An 18,129-nucleotide genomic window follows, 5' to 3' on the forward strand; every position below is an offset into this window, starting at 1 on the left:
CATTAGTTACTTACATCCTGAGAATGATGTTTAGTTGTGCCGCGCAAAACTTCTTCAGATGAGTGACATCCACATTGCATGGGTTATCATATTTTCCCCTTGATTTCATGTTTCTCTTTACCAGGTTAACATAGCCTATTATATATTTTAATACTCAATTATGTTTAGCTAAATAACCGTCTTTTGTTTTTTCTTGTTGGTTACTTTCATCAAATAACAGGTAACTAACATCATCCATTGTCGCCCTATTGCTGCAGATCAAGCGAAGCAGCAAATTATAAACATTAGGTTATCATCAGTTATATGAATGCACATATAAAGAAGGAATTTAAAAAAAGAGAGAGAAAATAAAAACAGAGAGTACATGTACAATATTAAAATTAAAAAGGGGAATTTAGGCCTTGTAGATGTCCATGTAACAATTTTACGGCTAAAGTCATTGCAATGTTTAAAAGTCTTCATTTCATGGACGATATTGGGTTTCCTTTCAGTGTGTGAAACTTGTCAGTAATATTATAAATTTTAACATGACTCTATATAAATTTTTACCATAATAAAAAAATACAAAATTGGAGAAGGACCACCAGGGGCATCCGTTACAAAAATTAATCATGCTCTATTATAGTAACAATGTGTAATCATGTTTTTTTTTTTTTTTTTGCTAGATTGATTATCATTTGTATAACCATTTTACTATACATAGCCACATAGCCTACCATGCATTAGTGTAGAATACTCGTGATTAATTTGTGGTTAACATGGATATATTAATATTTTTATTTAATATTTTTTTTTTTTTGTAGTAAAACCACATTCTAAAAGTTAAAAACAACCCAAGTTGGGTTGAAAATGGACAAACCCAGTGAATGGGTTGTTTTGACCCAGTGGTTGGGTTAAATGTTTGCCCAAACTGCTGGGTAGTAAAACTCAACTATTGTTTAAAAATTACTATTCTGATTGCTTAAATACTCAAAGTATGCTGGAAATTAACATTTATTAACAAGTTTAATGAATAATAATTAAACAATAAACATTTATTATTAATAAATGTTCACCTTTTGATTATTATTGTTGCCTCTAGTAATTATATGTCTGATTTTTAATTTCTAACCTATTTGTGGTTCATTTTAAGCCAGACATATAGTAATTTTAAACAATAGGTGAGTTAAATAAAACTATACCCAGCACTTTGTTAATGATTTTTACGTATTCAATATCAAAATACTTTAACATACATTATTTTTTCAACCCACCAACACACAAGAAAAGCAGTGATGTAAAATGCACTGTAAAATAAAGTGTGTTTATACGGTAATAAAATAATTATGTACAAAAAAATAGACTGAATTCTGAACGAGTCTTTTTGTGAACCTTTCCCGCAAAAGATTCGATTCTCTGGGATGAATCACACCAGTGTGCGGTTCTGAATCTCCCGCGGTCAGCGCGCACGGAAGCGGCTCCACCCTCTCCCGCTGGAGTCTGTGAAGTGGGCGGGCCCTAAAGTGCTGAGGGACTTCTGATTGGTCCTGCTCCAGCATCGCGCGCACTGCGCATGATCAGTGACCCCACCGCCTCATCCTGTATTTATGCTATCGAAAATGGCCGCTACATATGCTGCCGAGATTTCACAGAGACAAACAAAAACTACTTTTACAATCGACTAAATGAAACGGATTCTACTCGAATGCTGTGATGAAATATTATACAATTTAAAACGGACTTCATTTCGTTTAGTGTCAGAATTAAACTCTTGTTTAATAGTGTGAGTGCTAATTTTAGCTCAAGCTAACAGTCAGCGGCGCGCGCGTGCACGCGCGTGTGTGTTCGGGCTCGAGCAGAACCGGAGAGTCCAATGGCTGACCCGAGAAAAGTCCCGTTCGTCACCCTCGCCTCGTATAGCACCACACCAGCGGCGACCGAGTCAAAGAAACGCCGACGGGAGGACGAAGAGAATGAACCGAGTCCCGGTGTCGCCACCGGCGGGGTGTTCGGTGCCGGGAAACCGGCAACGGATCCCGGAGAACCCAAACGCACCGTCCGCCTGAACCTGAGCCTGTCAGAACCGAATGAACAGAAATCAGCGGAGTTCAACTACGGCGAGCTGATCCACGCCAGCCTTCAGGTGAGATCAGCGGGGAACGGTTGTGGGTTCGAGCCCAGACTCGTGCATGTGAACCGAACCTATAGTAAACAGACCGAAAGATACTTTAGATTAAACTTTATTTTTATTCAATACTTTATATTAACCATAGCAATATCCAAGGCTGACATAAATAACTATTGTGTGGTTATTAAATATCTTTCTCCATAATCACTGAACCTGTCAAATGTAAAATGAGGTGTTGTTAATTAATTATAAAAGTAACTACATCAGCAGCCGGATTGAGATTAGTGATGGTGGTTTAGTAGTTCAATATCTGAGCTGGTAATGATAAAGGTTATTACGTTATGGTTTTTTTTTGTTTAGAAGCTCTCCTCATTTTTTGTGAAAAAATTGAATTAGTGAAATATAAATGTTTGTTTATTGGTTTGTATTTGGCATGTGACGGTAACAAATTTTCATATTGCGATTAACTGCTGAAGCTTTTATTACGGTATACTGTATTATCACAATATTGAAATAAGTTGCAAAAAAAGTGTTGTCAGTATAACCGGTTTAAGAACTATTTTTCTTATAACAAAAAAAAAAAAGAACATCTGATCATTTAAATACAATAACGCAGTACACAAATTATAAAGTAAAATGTTTCAAACAGATTAAAGTGCAAAATAATTATAAAGAACAACAGGTAAAACTATATAAGGTCTCATTATTTAAACGTTATTTAATGCATTAACTAAGATTAAAAATGAGCAATAGCTACATTTGATACGGAAGGTATTTTTTTTTTGTTAATAATAGTTAAAAAATACAACAGATCATTGTTAGTTTTAGGTCCATCAAATAATAATTACCACTTTTGACTTTAGTAATGTTAATAAACATTAACTAGAAATTTACATTAACTAAGATTAATGAATGCCATTTTAAATGCTATAATAAAAGTATTTTTCATTGTCAGTTTGGTAATAATAAATTAACATGTTAACTAATGAAGCCTTAGGTCATCGAGTGTTACTGAACAATAACAAATAATCACAACATTTTCAATCATTATAGGGCATGTTGTAGTCAATATTAAAATATAAAAATGCTTAAGTTTGAAAATAAATAACCTATCAAGTCTTTAAGTATGAAGTATTTGGTGCTGTGATGAACAACATTGCAAATACAAAAAATTAAATGGCTGTTTGAAGCATTTTAAATACTGTAGTAGCGCAGCTGCTTTGTTTATGGGGTTTCCGGGGTAACCACTGCATTTCTGCTGTCGCATACACACCCTCTGCTGTCAGAGAGTGAACGTGCACTTTTGTTCAGCGCGTCTCCTTCACTCGTTCTGCCATGTGCTTCTCATGCATGTTGGGTTTGTTTACATAGTGCCTCTTTGACGCCGCATACAGCAGTGTTGTGTATTTTATACGGTTGATGGGTAAAATATTCTTAAATTGTAATATAAAAATTAGAATAATTCGTAATAATTAAGTATTCACAGTATTTTGAGGTGCCCACGGTAACAATATTGTGTATATTCATTATCGTGATATCGTATTACCGAATATCGGCATGTGTCTAGTTTCGATGATTATTTTCCTTTAATGTCAATATCTGCTACACTTTAAAATCTGTACAAATACTGCACATGCGTATATCGCATCCGATTATTGAAATGTATATATTGCACATTGATAAGTGTTATGTATATATTCTTTAGTTGGATCGAACAACCTCTTATGTATAACTCTGTATCTGTTTGCATGTAAATGATTCGATTGGCTCTGTCTGACCGGTTTCATTTGCTCCTGAAGGTGAGGAAAGCTCCTCAAGGACTCAAACCTGCTCTGGACCCCAGCGACCCGTTTGCAGACGAAGACAAAGAACGGCAAGAGGTCGAGGCTCTCGCCAGGAAATTTGAGAGCAAATATGTATGTTTTCTTTTACTGACGTCTGTCAAAACGTTTAATCTTAATCACGAGACGTTAAATAATGCGGGATGTTTTATTGGCTGTATGTTGAGATCAGTGTATAATCGTCTCAGGGAAACACTGTTAAGAAGAAGCGACGAGACCGAATGCAGGATCTCATCGATATCGGTTACGGCTATGATGAAACCGATCCGTTTATCGACAACTCTGAGGCCGTGAGTATGATAGAGAGCGTCATCGATCCTCACCACTGATTATCTCCTGAAATGCTCTCAATTACCTTTCGATACATAATGAATGGGTAAACGAGTGAATTCAGACACATGCACGTCATCTCCTAATTGACCAAAAACTACTTTGAAGTCCATTCTGACCCTTCTTCCTTATCCAAATATGTATTAAAGTGTTTTTCTGGTAAATGTATAGACTATATTTGTTTGACTCTATATCATGTCTGTTGTGTCTCTGCAGTACGACGAACTGGTTCCTGCGTCTCTGACCACTAAACTCGGCGGTTTCTACATCAACACCGGCACGCTTCAGTTCAGGGCCGCGTCTGAATCAGAGGGAGAGGACGGAGGGAAAGACTCCAATCACTTCAAGGTGATCATCTGCACCCTCACCCCCGCTGTCATAGCAGACTGAGCACATGCTGCGGAGGAAGTGTACGCTTTAGCACAGCCAGGATTTCAGCATGTTGTTTTAGCTTTAACATCCAAGTATACAGTAGAAGATGTTAATTTTTTCTTTCAAATCACAATTTTAGTCACAATAATCACATTTAATCGGCATTAATATTCAAGCCGCAGCTGTTAAGGATGCGCACTATATTGGCAGTTTTATATATATTGGTATTTGGCATAATCGGATATTTAACTTGTTTCAACCTATTTTAAGGTTTAGATGATCATCTAGTACTATCAAAAAAGCTCATTGAACATGTTAAAGTGCATTTCATTGAGAGCTGCTGGGTGCATATTGCAGTGGTTTTTACTGTTTTCATTTTCTTTTTTAACAAAGTAGCTTAGATTTGACCTATTTTTTTGATCATCAGCCATAACATGCAGATAATTTTTGGTGCATTTTATCATATCACAGTTCAAACTGCAGTTAAAGGGTTAGTTCACGTAAAAATGAAAATTCTGTCATTAATTACTCACCCTCATGTCATTCCACACCCGCAAGAACTTAATTCATCTTCAGAACACAAATTAAGATATTTTTGATAAAATCCGATGGCTCAGTGAGGCCTCCGCTGACAGCAAGATAATTAACACTTTCAGATTCCCAGAAAGCTACTAAAGACATATTTAAAACAGTTCATGTGACTACAGTGGCTCAACCTTAATGTTATGAAGTGACAAGAATATTTTGTGTGTGGAAAAAAACAAAAAACAAAATAGCGACTTTATTCAACAATATCTAGTGATGGGCGATTTCAAAACACTGCTTCATGAAGCTTTGAAGCTTTACGAATGTTTTGTTTTGAATGAGTATTACGGAGCGCATATCAAATTACCAAAGTCATGTGATTTCAGTAGATGAGACATTGTTACATCTTAAATGTTTCAAAATGTTTCAAAATGGTTTCATAATGGTTTGTGATTTTGTCAGTTTGATATGCTCCGAACCACTGATTCGAAACAAAAGATTCGTAAAGCTTCATGAAGCAGTGATTTGAAATCGCCCATCACTAGATATTTTTTTTATGGCACTCAAAAAATATTCTTGTCGCTTCATAACATTAAGGTTGAGCCACTGTAGTCACATGAACTGTTTTAAATATGTCTTTAGTCCTTTTCTGGGGTTTGAAAGTGGTGGAGATGCAGGCCTCACTGAGCCATCAGATTTCATCAAAAATATCTTAATTTGTTTTCTGAAGATGAACGAAGGTCTTACAGGTGTGGAACGCCATGAGGGTGAGTAATTAATGACAGAAATTTAATTTTTGGATGAACTAACCCTTTAATAATAACAATATGACTTTTTGACCAAGTCATGCTGTTCTAATTAGTGGTACATTTCTGTCTTTTATATACCGAGGGATTTTTATTAGAGATTTTTTGGGTCTGTGAATGAGGACTGAGCTGATGTTCTTGACGTTGATTCACAGAAAGATGGAGAGGAGCGGGTGATTAAAAAAAGGAAAAAGAAGCAGGACGGCAGCCTGGAGGAGAAGAAACCCAGGAAATTCAAAGTACCCAAACCAGGGTGAGTTCAGACACGTTTTTGTGTTTCACGGTTTCTGTGTAAACAAGTACAAGGTGGACGTCTTTGAGCGTTTCACCACATCTCGCTGCTTTTTTAAGATGCTGTGTCAAATTAAACGAAGTTCAACTTTAAAAGAAAGCATTTCGAGACCCTGATGCCTTTTCTTTTCCTCAGCTCTGCCTCGTCTCACATGTTTAATGTTCTGTGTGAATGGCCTGTTTGTGTTTCATTTGCTGCCGATGGGACAGTTCTGGGTCTTTGAGAGTATTTGAGTTTCGTCATGAATGTTTAAAGAAATATGTCGTAAGCCTGTATATTATATTGATTTGTTTGTGAACATGGTATAATTTTAAACAATTGTAGTTCCAAATCTGTATTTTTTTTTCTGTGGGAAGCACATATAGACTCAAACACAGGGGTCGGTGAGATTTAAAAAAAATGTTTTTAATGAAGTCTCTTCTGCTCACCAAGGTCGCATTTTTTTGATCAAAAATACAATAAAATCAGTAAAATTGTGAAAAATTTTTACAATTTAAAATAGCTGTTTTCTATTTTAATATACTTTAAAATATAGTTTATTCCTGTGATCAAAGCTGAATTTTCAGCATCATTACTCCAGTCTTCAGTGTCACATGATCCTTCAGAAATCGTCCTAATTTTATGATTTGATGCTCAAGAAACATTTCTGATTATTATCAGTGTTGAAAACAGTTGTGCTGCTTCATATTTTTGTGGAAACCGGGAAAATCTTTTGTAACATTTATAGTTGTCTTTTTAATCAATTTAATAAATAAAAGCATAAATTGTCTTACTGATCCCAAACTTTTGAACGGTATTATGTTTGACAACAATTTTGTTCCTCTCCGTTTCTCTTTCTGATAGTGTGTCGGCTCTGAACCGGCCGGAGAAGAAGAAGAGGAAGAAGCTGATGAAGGACTCTCTGTCTCTGGCGGCCATGATCCGCCGCTTCACCCGCGAGAAAGAGGAGATCCGCAAGAAGAACCCGGCGTCTGCCGTCAAGCTCGTTCGCGCTCCACCCAACGCTGCTGCCGCCGTCGCCCCCAGCAGCGACCTGTCCATGGCCGACCTGACCGCTGACCCGGCGATGATGTCACTGCTGGGCGGAGGAACGGAGAACGACATGCTGCAGGAGCTGATGGGCGATCTGGACTTCGGGCTGCTGGACTCTCCTCAACCGTCCAGTCCCGGGCAGAGCGAGAACGGCACCCAGAAGGCAGGGGCCGCGGGACGAGTGCAGAAGACGGGCTTGATGCCGCCGCCGCCCCTTCCCAACAGCCTTCCTGCCCCGCTTATCAAACGCATAGAGGACCTGCGGGCGGTGAGTGCTGACGGTTATATCCACATGCATTTAGTTGCATCAAAACTCTTGAGATGCAGTATGAAAAGCTGAACTATTTTTAACTTTGCGTCCGTCTGCATGTACGTAAACAAAGCGAGACATTTCATGACTCGTTCTCAACAGTTTTCATTATTGATCTTTAGTAACTTTATGGATGTGTAGTTGCTCTGTGTGTGTCATTTCTTTCCAGACAGATTCCAGTGGAAAGAGAGAGAGTGAAGGAGAGAGAGGAGGAGACGAGATAGAGACAGGAGTAGGAGGAAGAGAAGATCAACATGATAGAGAGAAAATAGACAGAGAACAGTGAGAACAGGAAGAGTGGAAGGTTAGAGAGATGGAGGTCTGTGGAGAACAGGGTAAAACAGTGTCAGTGAATCAGAAGATGCTGTTTTGTTACTGGTGTGTATTAAAAAAGTGAGTAATTCTACAAGTCAGGTTATAAAACGCTGCAGTATATGTGTTTACAGATGTGATGGGATGTGTCTTTAATCTTTTCAAGTCAACATGCCATGACATTCGCTACTTATTTTACTTTCGTAATGATATGAAACAGGATATTCAACTGGAAAATTTAGGACTGGACTTTATTTTATCCATAAAGCCCCAAAAAAGTGCATCCATCCATCATAAAAGTAATCCATACAGCTCCAGGGGGTTAATAAAGGCCTTCTGAAGTGAAGCGATGAAGTGAAGCATATTTATAAACAATAACTTCTGGGAGATGGCCGTACACTATTAGTTACTGAGAACGCAGAAGCACAGAGGAGAGAGCATGCTCTAAATCTAAAGACGATCACTGTTTGCATTAATTCATAACCAAACACATCCTATGTGAGATAATTCATATATATCTACACAAAATAAACATAATATTACAAAACAAAGGCTGCGAATGCACAAGTAAACTTATCATGAAGGTGTAACTCCATTGTGGATAAAAGCTCTTCCTGTAACAACGCGCTAAAACACGGGTGCACAAATAATTCACAACATTATATTACCGTACTGGTGTTATTATAATTTTATGTAGATTATATAATCCATTATTTATTGGCTTTAATAAATCGGCCAAATTTTCTTATTGGGCTGATAATAACACTAAAAATGAACATATATTGGCCGGAGTCGGCTGATATATCGTGCATTTTATGGAAAATGTAAATTTTGTTTTCTTTTGGTTTTTCTTTTCATATTTTGATAAATTTTTCTTAACCTGTTTGTCTTCATGAAGGCAGCTGTGGTAGCTGGTATGGCATTAAATTACATTTGAGCTGTTGTTAACTGCTTGTTTGTCTCTCAGGCGTCTCGTCAGTTTGATATGGAGGGCAGGAAGAAGTTTTTCACGCTGGACATGAACAACATCCTGCTGGAGTGAGTTAATTTGGCCGTTGTTTTCATTCCCAGCATCTCTTGTTGGTTCGATCAGCTCACTCTTTCTCTCTCTCTGTGTGTCTGCAGTATCGAGCTGCAGGTGCAGGAACAGCCTGCGACTGTGCGCGCTGCCGTCTACTCTCATCTGGAGGCGTTTGTGCCGTGTAATAAAGAGGCTCTGCTGAAGCGGCTGAAGAAGCTGAGTCTGAATATTCAGGACGACCGGCTGCGGAACCCGCTGCTCAAACTCAAGCTGGCCGTGTGCAGCGTCATGCCGGAGCAGATCGCACGATACAACATGGACTGCATGGCCAAAGTTGCCAAGTAAGAAACTGGAGTACTGAGTAAGGATTAAAATATTTATTAAAGGGATAGTTCACCCTGGTGGTGGTCTAATGCCGTATGCTTTTCTTTCTTTCATGGAGCACAAAGAATTTAAAAAAAAATGTCCTGCTCGCGCTCATCATTATAATAGCTGTGAATAGCCATCAGCATCAAGCTTTTAAAAAAAGATGCACAAGTATCACAGAATAATCCCATGTGACACATGTTGTAGAGGTCTTCTCGGGTCCTAAAATCTGTACCTGACCAGAATCACTTCTTGCCCGAACCCAAGGTGCATAAATTATTTCTTTAAATGCAAAACCCGACCCGAGACAGACATGATCCGTGTGCTCTCTTCACTGAGTCAAATATCTCTGGACCTCCGTTTGTCTGTTGACAGTCAGAATGACAGCTGACAAATGTGAACTTCTTGTTACGACAAATATATTCACATCAGAGAACAAGGTACATGAATTGTATTTTGTCACGTTTTTGTTAATCTTGATTTCTCCCAACTTGTGTGCTTTTTTTTCTGGAGTGAACTGCAGCACTAACAGTCGCACAAAACGCACGTCATGTAGACTTGAAGACTAGGGCCCTATGAAATCCGTTTTATTTCTTCCCAAATTCCATTTTTTCCATTTTTTTTTTTTTTTTTTTTTTTTTTTTTTACTCCATTTTAATGGTTAAATTAAATTTTAGTAACCAAAAAGCATGTTTTATTAATTGAAATAATGAAACTTGTCTAATTTACCAACAATTTATTAAAAGTTTAACAAAAAACATTTCTAATTAATGGACTTCTTAAAAACAATTATTAATTAAAAATGTATTTTTATTTATTTTTTTATTTTTTTCCCCAGAAATTCTGTTGTGCATTTCAATTTTTCTGGCAATCAAATGAACGCACACCATTTCATTTATCTTTTAATCATGAAATTAAACTTTTTTGTCAAACAATGTGCTGCACAACAGATCTTTAATGTTAAAATTAAAACATGGAATAAAAACTGAGATTTCTCCTTTTTAAAAATCTAGTTTTAATAATTTATTATTCAATTAATTTATCTAAATTCTACTGTACAACACTAATGTTTCTGTCAAGACTTTTATTTTGACGGGTTGCCTAGAGCTTTGAGTTTCTCTGTGTTTATGATGGTATTTTTCTCAAACAAAACGGTTAAATGCTGATGAAGTGACTTTCAGAGCGGCTCTGGGGATGAATTTTGTGCATTAATTTCCTCATATAGTGAGGCAACAGAGGACGAAAACGTACGTGTGTGTGTGAGAGGTAAATGAAACCGCGCTTCCACGTCGTTCATTTCAGAGGCACACAAGTATGCAGGATTCATATCTAAATATTCTTTTTGAGGTTTAATGTTCACGGACACTAGTCTATATCACGATTTGATTTAAGTGTGCTGACCTGCTTTTAATTCATTCATCAAAAATTTGAGGAATTCCGTGACATTCCGCGTTGTATACAAAATTCTGTTTTTATGACTGGATTCCGCGATTCCGTCCACGGAAATCATAGGGCCCTAGAAGACCAATGGCAAAGGTCAGGATTTTCATTTAATAATACATTACATTTCCTGTAGTGTTCCTATAGTTCCAAAACACTTACACGTGTCACGTGGGATCATTCTGTGATACTTTTGCATCTTTAATTTGGGGATGTCAATTTACATAAATTCCCATAATCGAAAAAATAAATCAAGTCATCTTGAGGCCCACTGGATGAGAAAAACAGGTCCGAATGAATACGTAAAGAGACCGCCGTGTGTTTACTGTTGTGTGTTTGTGCAGGCAACACACCGAAGACGGCGACAGAAACGGCTCAGAGGAGGAAGACGATGAGAAGCCAGGGAGAAGAGTGATGGGACCCAGGAAGAAATTTGTGTGGGACGACAAACTCAGGTGAAAGTCAGACGTCAGCTCTCACAGATCTCTAATGTGATGGTCATGAGACAGACCCTCAGTGAACGCTTGATGTGTGTGTGTGTGTGTGTGTTTGCGCAGGACACTGCTGTGTAATCTGGTGCGGGTGAAGCTGGGCTGTTACGAGCTGGAGGGTCAGAGTTCACTCTCTCCCGAGGATTACCTCAAGGTCTTCATGGAGACCGAGGTCAAACCGCTGTGGCCCAAAGGCTGGATGCAGGCCAGGTGGGTTTCGGCACCAAAGGCTGGTGAATAATGTTGATTGACTAAACTTCATCTCTTTCTCTCTGTTTCTCAGGATGCTGTTTAAAGAGAGCCGAATGGCTCACAATCATCTCACAGGAAACACGTGAGTTTCTCCTCTCTGGAGGAAATGGTTATTTTTAAACACTAACTAGATGCTGAATCTGGATTTATTCATTATAGTCAACATGAAATCATTCTGACCTACTTCTCTTAGCACACATTCACAGATCTATTGTGAGCGATTCATTAGATCACATGGCATTCACAGCTTATTTTACTTTCATAATGTGACACAATTTAGGACTGGAATTGATTTTTCTTTGTGGGGAATTATTATATGGGATATTTAATCATTTTAGGGGAATAACATGTAACAAAAACATGTATTAAAGGAAATGCGCATAATTTTAATAATTTAATATAACAACTAGCATTGTGTTTCTTTAAAATGCTGTTATCTTGGGCATCTGGTTATTTTTAAACATTAACTGAATCTAGATTAATTCATTACAGTCCACATAAATTAGTCTTGGTGCACATTCACAGATCTATTGTAAGCGATTCATTCATTCATGTTAAGAACTAGTTATTTCTGCTAGTTGGCTAATTCTTAAACACACCCATGGTTAGGTTTGAAAAATATCTAATAATAAAAAATGAGAAAGAGTCTGCAACAATTGCAGCTCACAATTACAGCTTATTACATAGTCATTAATACATAATATGCAAAAGAACAGTACTAATATTATGCATGGTCATGGCTTTATAATAATAATAATTAATTTGATACTGAATATGTAAAATATATGATATACAATATATAGAACATCAGTAAACTGTTGACAAATGAAGCTAATCCTCAGTTTAACTTTGGGCCATAGTATGAAAAAGTGTGAACCTATGAGCTGTAGTTTCAATAATAAACAAATGATAAAATGAATATTAAATTATTTTATTTCATTAAACATTAAAAAAATATAATTTATTTTTTTATTTTAATTTAGCATTAAATTATTAAAATATATATTTTAATTTTAAAATGGATTTCATGTTTTTATATATAAATAATTGTATTTTTTATTTAATTAAAGCAGAAGTAAAATGGGAGCAGCCATATGTCATTAATGTTTGAGTGTCTATAATAATAAAATATATTAATGTTTAAAGAAATAATTAAAATGTAGTTGTATTTATTTTATTTTAAATAGACATTACAAATATATATATATTTTAATTTATTTATATATATAATAAAATATTAATTAAAAAAAATATGTTTAATGTATTTTTTATCTATATTTTTAATTTTTATTTTAATTAAAACCGAAGTAAAATGTTGTATGTGTTGTCATTTGAGTGTCTGACAGTTAAAACTGCATTGATTTGTTTTTTAGGGTAAAGAAACGTATGTTACCTGCTCCGAAAGCCAAACCCAAGCCTCAGGACAGCGGTGTGCTCCAGCGGACACCCGTCTCTGTGGACGCCACCCCTCCTCCCGCGTCCACACCTGCCGTCCAGCGAGCGCCGTCCCCGTCGGAGCCCATCTGCCTGTCGGACTCTCTGGACGAGGACCTGACGGCCCCGTCGCTGGACTCCATCTCTCACGCTCTAGCCATGCTCAGCAGCGCCGCCAAAGGCCTGGTGCAGTCCGACAGCCCGCCGTCCGCTGATGCACCCAAACCGGCCCAAGCACTGCACGCGTCTCCACACCTGGCCAAAAAGAGTGCCAACACCCCACCCCCACCTCCTACTCCCAGCATTCTCTCCTCTTCATCTGCATCTCCTGTCATTAAAGGAGTGAGCGTCCTGACGCAGGTTCAGAGACATTCGGTTATTCCCGCCCAGCGACCGACAATGACTCCGCCCACTAAGATGGTCGTGTCCCAGGCGAAGCCTCGCCCACCTCCAACATCATCGCCTCTTCACGCCCCTCAAAAGGTTCCGGCGGCAAAAACGGTGGTCACCATGTCAACGGGTCTCATCAAAACAAGCAATAACAGCTCGACGCCGCAGTCGCGCGCACTTCTCACCACTTCCTCGCCGTCGCTTGTAAACGTCAAATCCGTTCAGCCTTTCCACTTGATGCAGCAAACCAAAAAACTTCCGCCCCACGAGCCGCCCAAACCCGGGTTCATCACGCCCATGCAGGCCACGCTCACCAAATCACCCAACAACCCCAGCTCGCCCATCATCAAGCTCACGCCCACCGCCTCGCCTGTCTCCAGGCTGCCCTCGATACCCAGCATGCACCAGCATGCTTCCAAGGGCCCGAACTTCCACACGGGGTTCGTCGCTGGCAGTTACAGCTCCCCCGTGGGGCAGAAGAATTCATCTCAGGGCAACAACATCTCTAGCCTCGCCACGACAACCACAGCTGTTGCCAAACAGCCGGTGACCAGTGTGTCGCCCGTGACAGGGACGGCCAATCACAGCCAGCGACACAGACAAGTGGGTGGAGCTAATCAGGGGGTGAAGACAATCACATCAGTGTCTACAGCCACAGCTCAGCTCTCACAGGTCTGTCCGGTCATATTCTACATGTTCATTAAATGTTAGAAATTTATTGAAATCATTTAAACAAAATAAATTTTTTTTAGGCAACTTTGGTTCTCAAACCAATTAGTCACTAATAAAAATTTAAGTTCATGAATTTGTAATGCTTATTTAAAATTTATAAATGTATAAATGTATATATGTATATATATGTATATGTGTGTGTGTGTGTGTGTGTGTGTATGAATGTATGTTTTTCATTAAATATATAATCGTTATAAATAATTAATTAGCTTTAATTCATTTTTATTTGTGATTAATCGATTAAAAATTAAGTAAAAAATAAAAAATACATTCATTAAATGTATTTTTGTTTAATTAAAATGAAACGAATTAAATGAATTATTATATAATATACATAATTAATATATACTTTAATTAAACATTTTTATTGAATGTATATTTTATCATTTTTAATTTTTATTTTAGGCAATTTTGGTTGTCAAATTGATTAATCGCGAATAAAAATTTACATATTATTAATTATTTTTCATGCTTAATTAAAATGAATATGCATGTGTGTAATTCTACAAAAATTATATAATATTTTTTTTATTATTATTATTAAACAAAAATACAATTTTAATGAATGTTTTTATTATATATATTTTTTTTTTTCCTTGGGCAACTTGGTGGTTTTATTGCTTATTTTGTCAGTGTTACAGTTTCTTTATAGTTGTCAAGGTTTTTCACATTAAAAAAGAGAATTGGACTCTTCAGAGGGATGAATAGGGATGTTGCTTTAACACAGTGACGAGGTCTTTATAAAACACTAAATTGGGTTAAACAGTATAATGATGGGGGATTGTTTTTTTACCCATCTGCAGGTGTCGTCCCCCAGTGCTCTGCTCAGTTCGGCTGGTCCGTCTCTGCCTCTGGGTTTCGGGATGTTGGGAGGACTGGTTCCCGTCTCTCTCCCGTTCCAGTTTCCAAACCTGCTGAATCTTCCTTCCTCTGTGGTTTCCACGGCGACCACCAGTGGCTCGACCAATCCCAGCAGCTCAGGGTTCAACCTTCCCCAGAGTGAGTCGCTCTTCACACACACACTAGAGACGTGCCAAATAAATATATTATTATTTAAAAATTCTTAGAGAGGTGAATTTTACATACTTTATTAGATCTCAAAGAATTGACACTGCTTTGTTTTTTTTTGTTTTTTTTCTAACATGTTTATTACTGCTGTAATGTTCTTGATATACATTTTATATATATATATATATATATATATATATATATATATATATATATATATATATATATATATATAGGTGAAGAATTTAACAGTTTTATTTATTTATTGGACTTTTTTTAAAATGAGATTTTCTATCAGATATTAAACTGAAAAAGCTTGCATAATTGCTTTATTTTTACTGTATTTGTAAAAAAAAAAAAAAGTTACATTGTATAAAATGTATTTTTGATTTATTGAAGGTTTATTGTAATGACTAGTTTGCCATGAAAATAGCCTTTGCTGCTGATATGCTGTTAAATAATAAAAAATAAAAAAAAATACATTTAAAAAACTAAAAAATTATATTATAATAAATAAATAAAAATGTAATTAAATTTTGTATGTATAATTTGTATCAGCAATATTCTGGCATTGATAAATTTGAGAACGGACACAAGCAGAATAAACATGTTTTCTAATCAGTCAAGCAGACACAGATATTGTCCAAAGCCAGTAATTGGAAAATGACCCAGTTATTACTAATAGTAATATTACTAATTAATTACTTAATACTAATAATGAATTAATCTCTAGTATTTAAGCTCATGGGTTAGTGGAGTCAGATGTAAACAAAAACTTAGTTAAAATGTGCATTTGAAATAAAAGATTTTCAGCTTTGCCCTTCAGTCGCATCTAATATACACTGCTGCAGTTAAAATACTGTAAAATCTCCAGAATTCACTTAGTTTTAATGATTTGTCCGTTTTTCTACTGGACGCGCTATATGTGTTTGTGTTTATGTGTGATCGCTGCAATAACGAATTGATAAAATCTTTAATAATCATGAAAATTTCCAAATTTCGAATTTGTTCAGTGATGCGACTTTAAAGTACAGTGAAAAGCTCATTTTAATGCCGGAAAAAAATCTCATTGACAATGAGAAAAATCTCATTGAAACATTTAAACCATTTTACATTAGCCAGGTTTCCATCCAAGGATTTTTTTTTTTTTTTTTTTTTTTTTTTGAAAAAAGGATTACCACATCAAAATGTTTACCATATATTCATTGTATATAAAATTAATTTATTACTGTTGGTAAAAAAAAAAAACGCATTACCTCTGAAACATCATTCATCTTTATTTTTGTAAGTTTTCTAATGTTTTTCTTGATTATACATATTAATTTGATCTTCCTTTTATTTTAGGCTATAACAAGTTAAAATTTATTGGTTTGTTCCAGAGATGAAAAAGTCAAATTGCATTTTGTACACTAAAAAATGTTATTTCAAGTGTTTGTGCTGCCTGAAAATTTTAAGTTTAGTCAACTTAAAATGTGAAGTTGTATTAAGTAACATTTGAGTTATCTTAAGTTAAATCCAGGACATTTATTCTGATGCTAATTCTTTTTTTTTTTTTTTTTTTTTTTTTTTAAATCTACAATATAGTAAGATAATTTTGGGATGTGAAAGATATGATAATTTGCGATTATATGCTTAATTATGTATGAAAATGACTCACAGATTTTTTTTTTTTTTTTTTGCGATACAAAACATGCAACAATGCATTTTTTTTTTTTTAGGGATGATGTCATTATGCACACCATTTAATTCATTTTTATAGCAGATTTCATAATCTTTTTTTAATGCATATTCACTGTCGATAGCAAAAGTGGATGGAAACTTGGCTAGTGTGCACAAATTGTTTTAAATGTTAACGGTTACAATGTGAAGCAGATTTTGTGTTTGTTGGGAAAATATATCTAATTACTTAACGAACTTAGTCGATGTAAGTACGTGTTAGTTGCAGTCGTGTGTGTTTTTGTTGCTGCTGGTGTGTTTTTGTGGCTCATCTTCTGCTTTTCATCCTCTCGCTCCTCATGAATCTGATTTCCTCCATTGAACGGCTCTCGTTCTCTGTCCATCCGTCTCATGCGTGTCGGTGTGTGTCTCTCTGTCCCGTCTCTCCTCAGATGTGTTAAAGGGTCTCATGTCAGGGGCTCAGGCTGCTCTGCCGCCACACTTGCAGCTGGCTTTCTCAGGTAAACGCTGACCGACGCCTCCCGCTGGCTGCATGCGTCTTCTGTTTGTCGCTTTCTTCATCATCTTCTGTCAGGATGCGTTGCGTACGACGACTAACCGCTCTCTCTGTCTGTGCAGATGTCAATCAAACGCAGGGCGGAGACTTGCAGAGGAAGTCCTTATGACATCACACAACTCCCGACTGTTGGCTGATCCAGTTCTGACTGACTCCGCCCACTTTTATGCATGATCTGCTGGCTGTCCAATGACAGGAACTGTTTTTATACGCGTTTGAATAGCGATGCTCAGAATATCATGAATAATGTATTAGAAATTTGAATAATAATGCGTCAGTTGTACATATGTATCAATGTTTACACAGACAGACCTAATCACTGTGGACGGGGAGGGAAACACGTGTGTGTGTGTGTGTGTGTGTTTGCATGTTCATTAGCGTGCAGCTTCTGTAAATGGGTTTTTTTAATGTGTCGAGTGTTTGAATATTCATGAGCGAGTGAATGTGTTCCTCCCTCTCTCATGTAGGTCAGTGTCTCTGGTGCTGTTCACGAACGAAACGCCCCTTTAAAGTCGAAACAAACTGAAAACCAAATGACGGTGGGCGGGAATGGGACGATTGTAATATACTTGAACTTTCAGGATTTGTTTACTTGCGTTTCAGGACACGTGCGAAATAAAAATGCAGAAGCCTTAGCAAAAGACTGTGTTTGTGTGTCTGATGTTTTTGATGCTTGTTTAGTACGTTTTGGCTGATTTGATTTGTGCTTTTTCAACACATTTTGTCATGTTTAAATCCAGATTGTCATTTAAATGTATAATTTTATACCTTATAACTAATCTTTGATCACCAAAGTGACATTTAAAAAATGTCATGTCTTAAAATAGCTTGAATG

At 36.7% G+C, this 18,129-nt stretch overlaps 1 protein-coding gene across 2 annotated transcripts; it reads left to right on the forward strand.

Moving 5' to 3' along the window:
• The first annotated feature begins 1,548 nt into the window (after positions 1-1,548).
• Positions 1,549-17,935, forward strand: ubn2b (ubinuclein 2b). Of its 2 annotated transcripts, XM_048199941.1 has the most exons (15): positions 1,549-2,122; positions 3,907-4,023; positions 4,137-4,238; positions 4,495-4,626; positions 6,137-6,234; positions 7,117-7,573; positions 8,895-8,965; positions 9,053-9,289; positions 11,099-11,209; positions 11,312-11,455; positions 11,529-11,579; positions 12,871-13,993; positions 14,857-15,052; positions 17,170-17,238; positions 17,357-17,935. In XM_048199941.1, exons 1-15 carry the CDS (start codon positions 1,853-1,855, stop codon positions 17,401-17,403), a joined length of 3,225 nt encoding a protein of 1,074 aa, XP_048055898.1. In that variant the 5' UTR covers positions 1,549-1,852; the 3' UTR covers positions 17,404-17,935. The 2 variants fall into 2 exon arrangements, with proteins under 2 accessions (XP_048055898.1, XP_048055908.1); XM_048199951.1 differs by lacking the exon at positions 17,170-17,238.
• The last annotated feature ends 194 nt before the right edge of the window (positions 17,936-18,129 follow it).

The sequence above is a fragment of the Megalobrama amblycephala genome, linkage group LG1, assembly GCF_018812025.1.
Source record: "Megalobrama amblycephala isolate DHTTF-2021 linkage group LG1, ASM1881202v1, whole genome shotgun sequence".
Lineage (NCBI taxonomy): Eukaryota > Metazoa > Chordata > Actinopteri > Cypriniformes > Xenocyprididae > Megalobrama > Megalobrama amblycephala.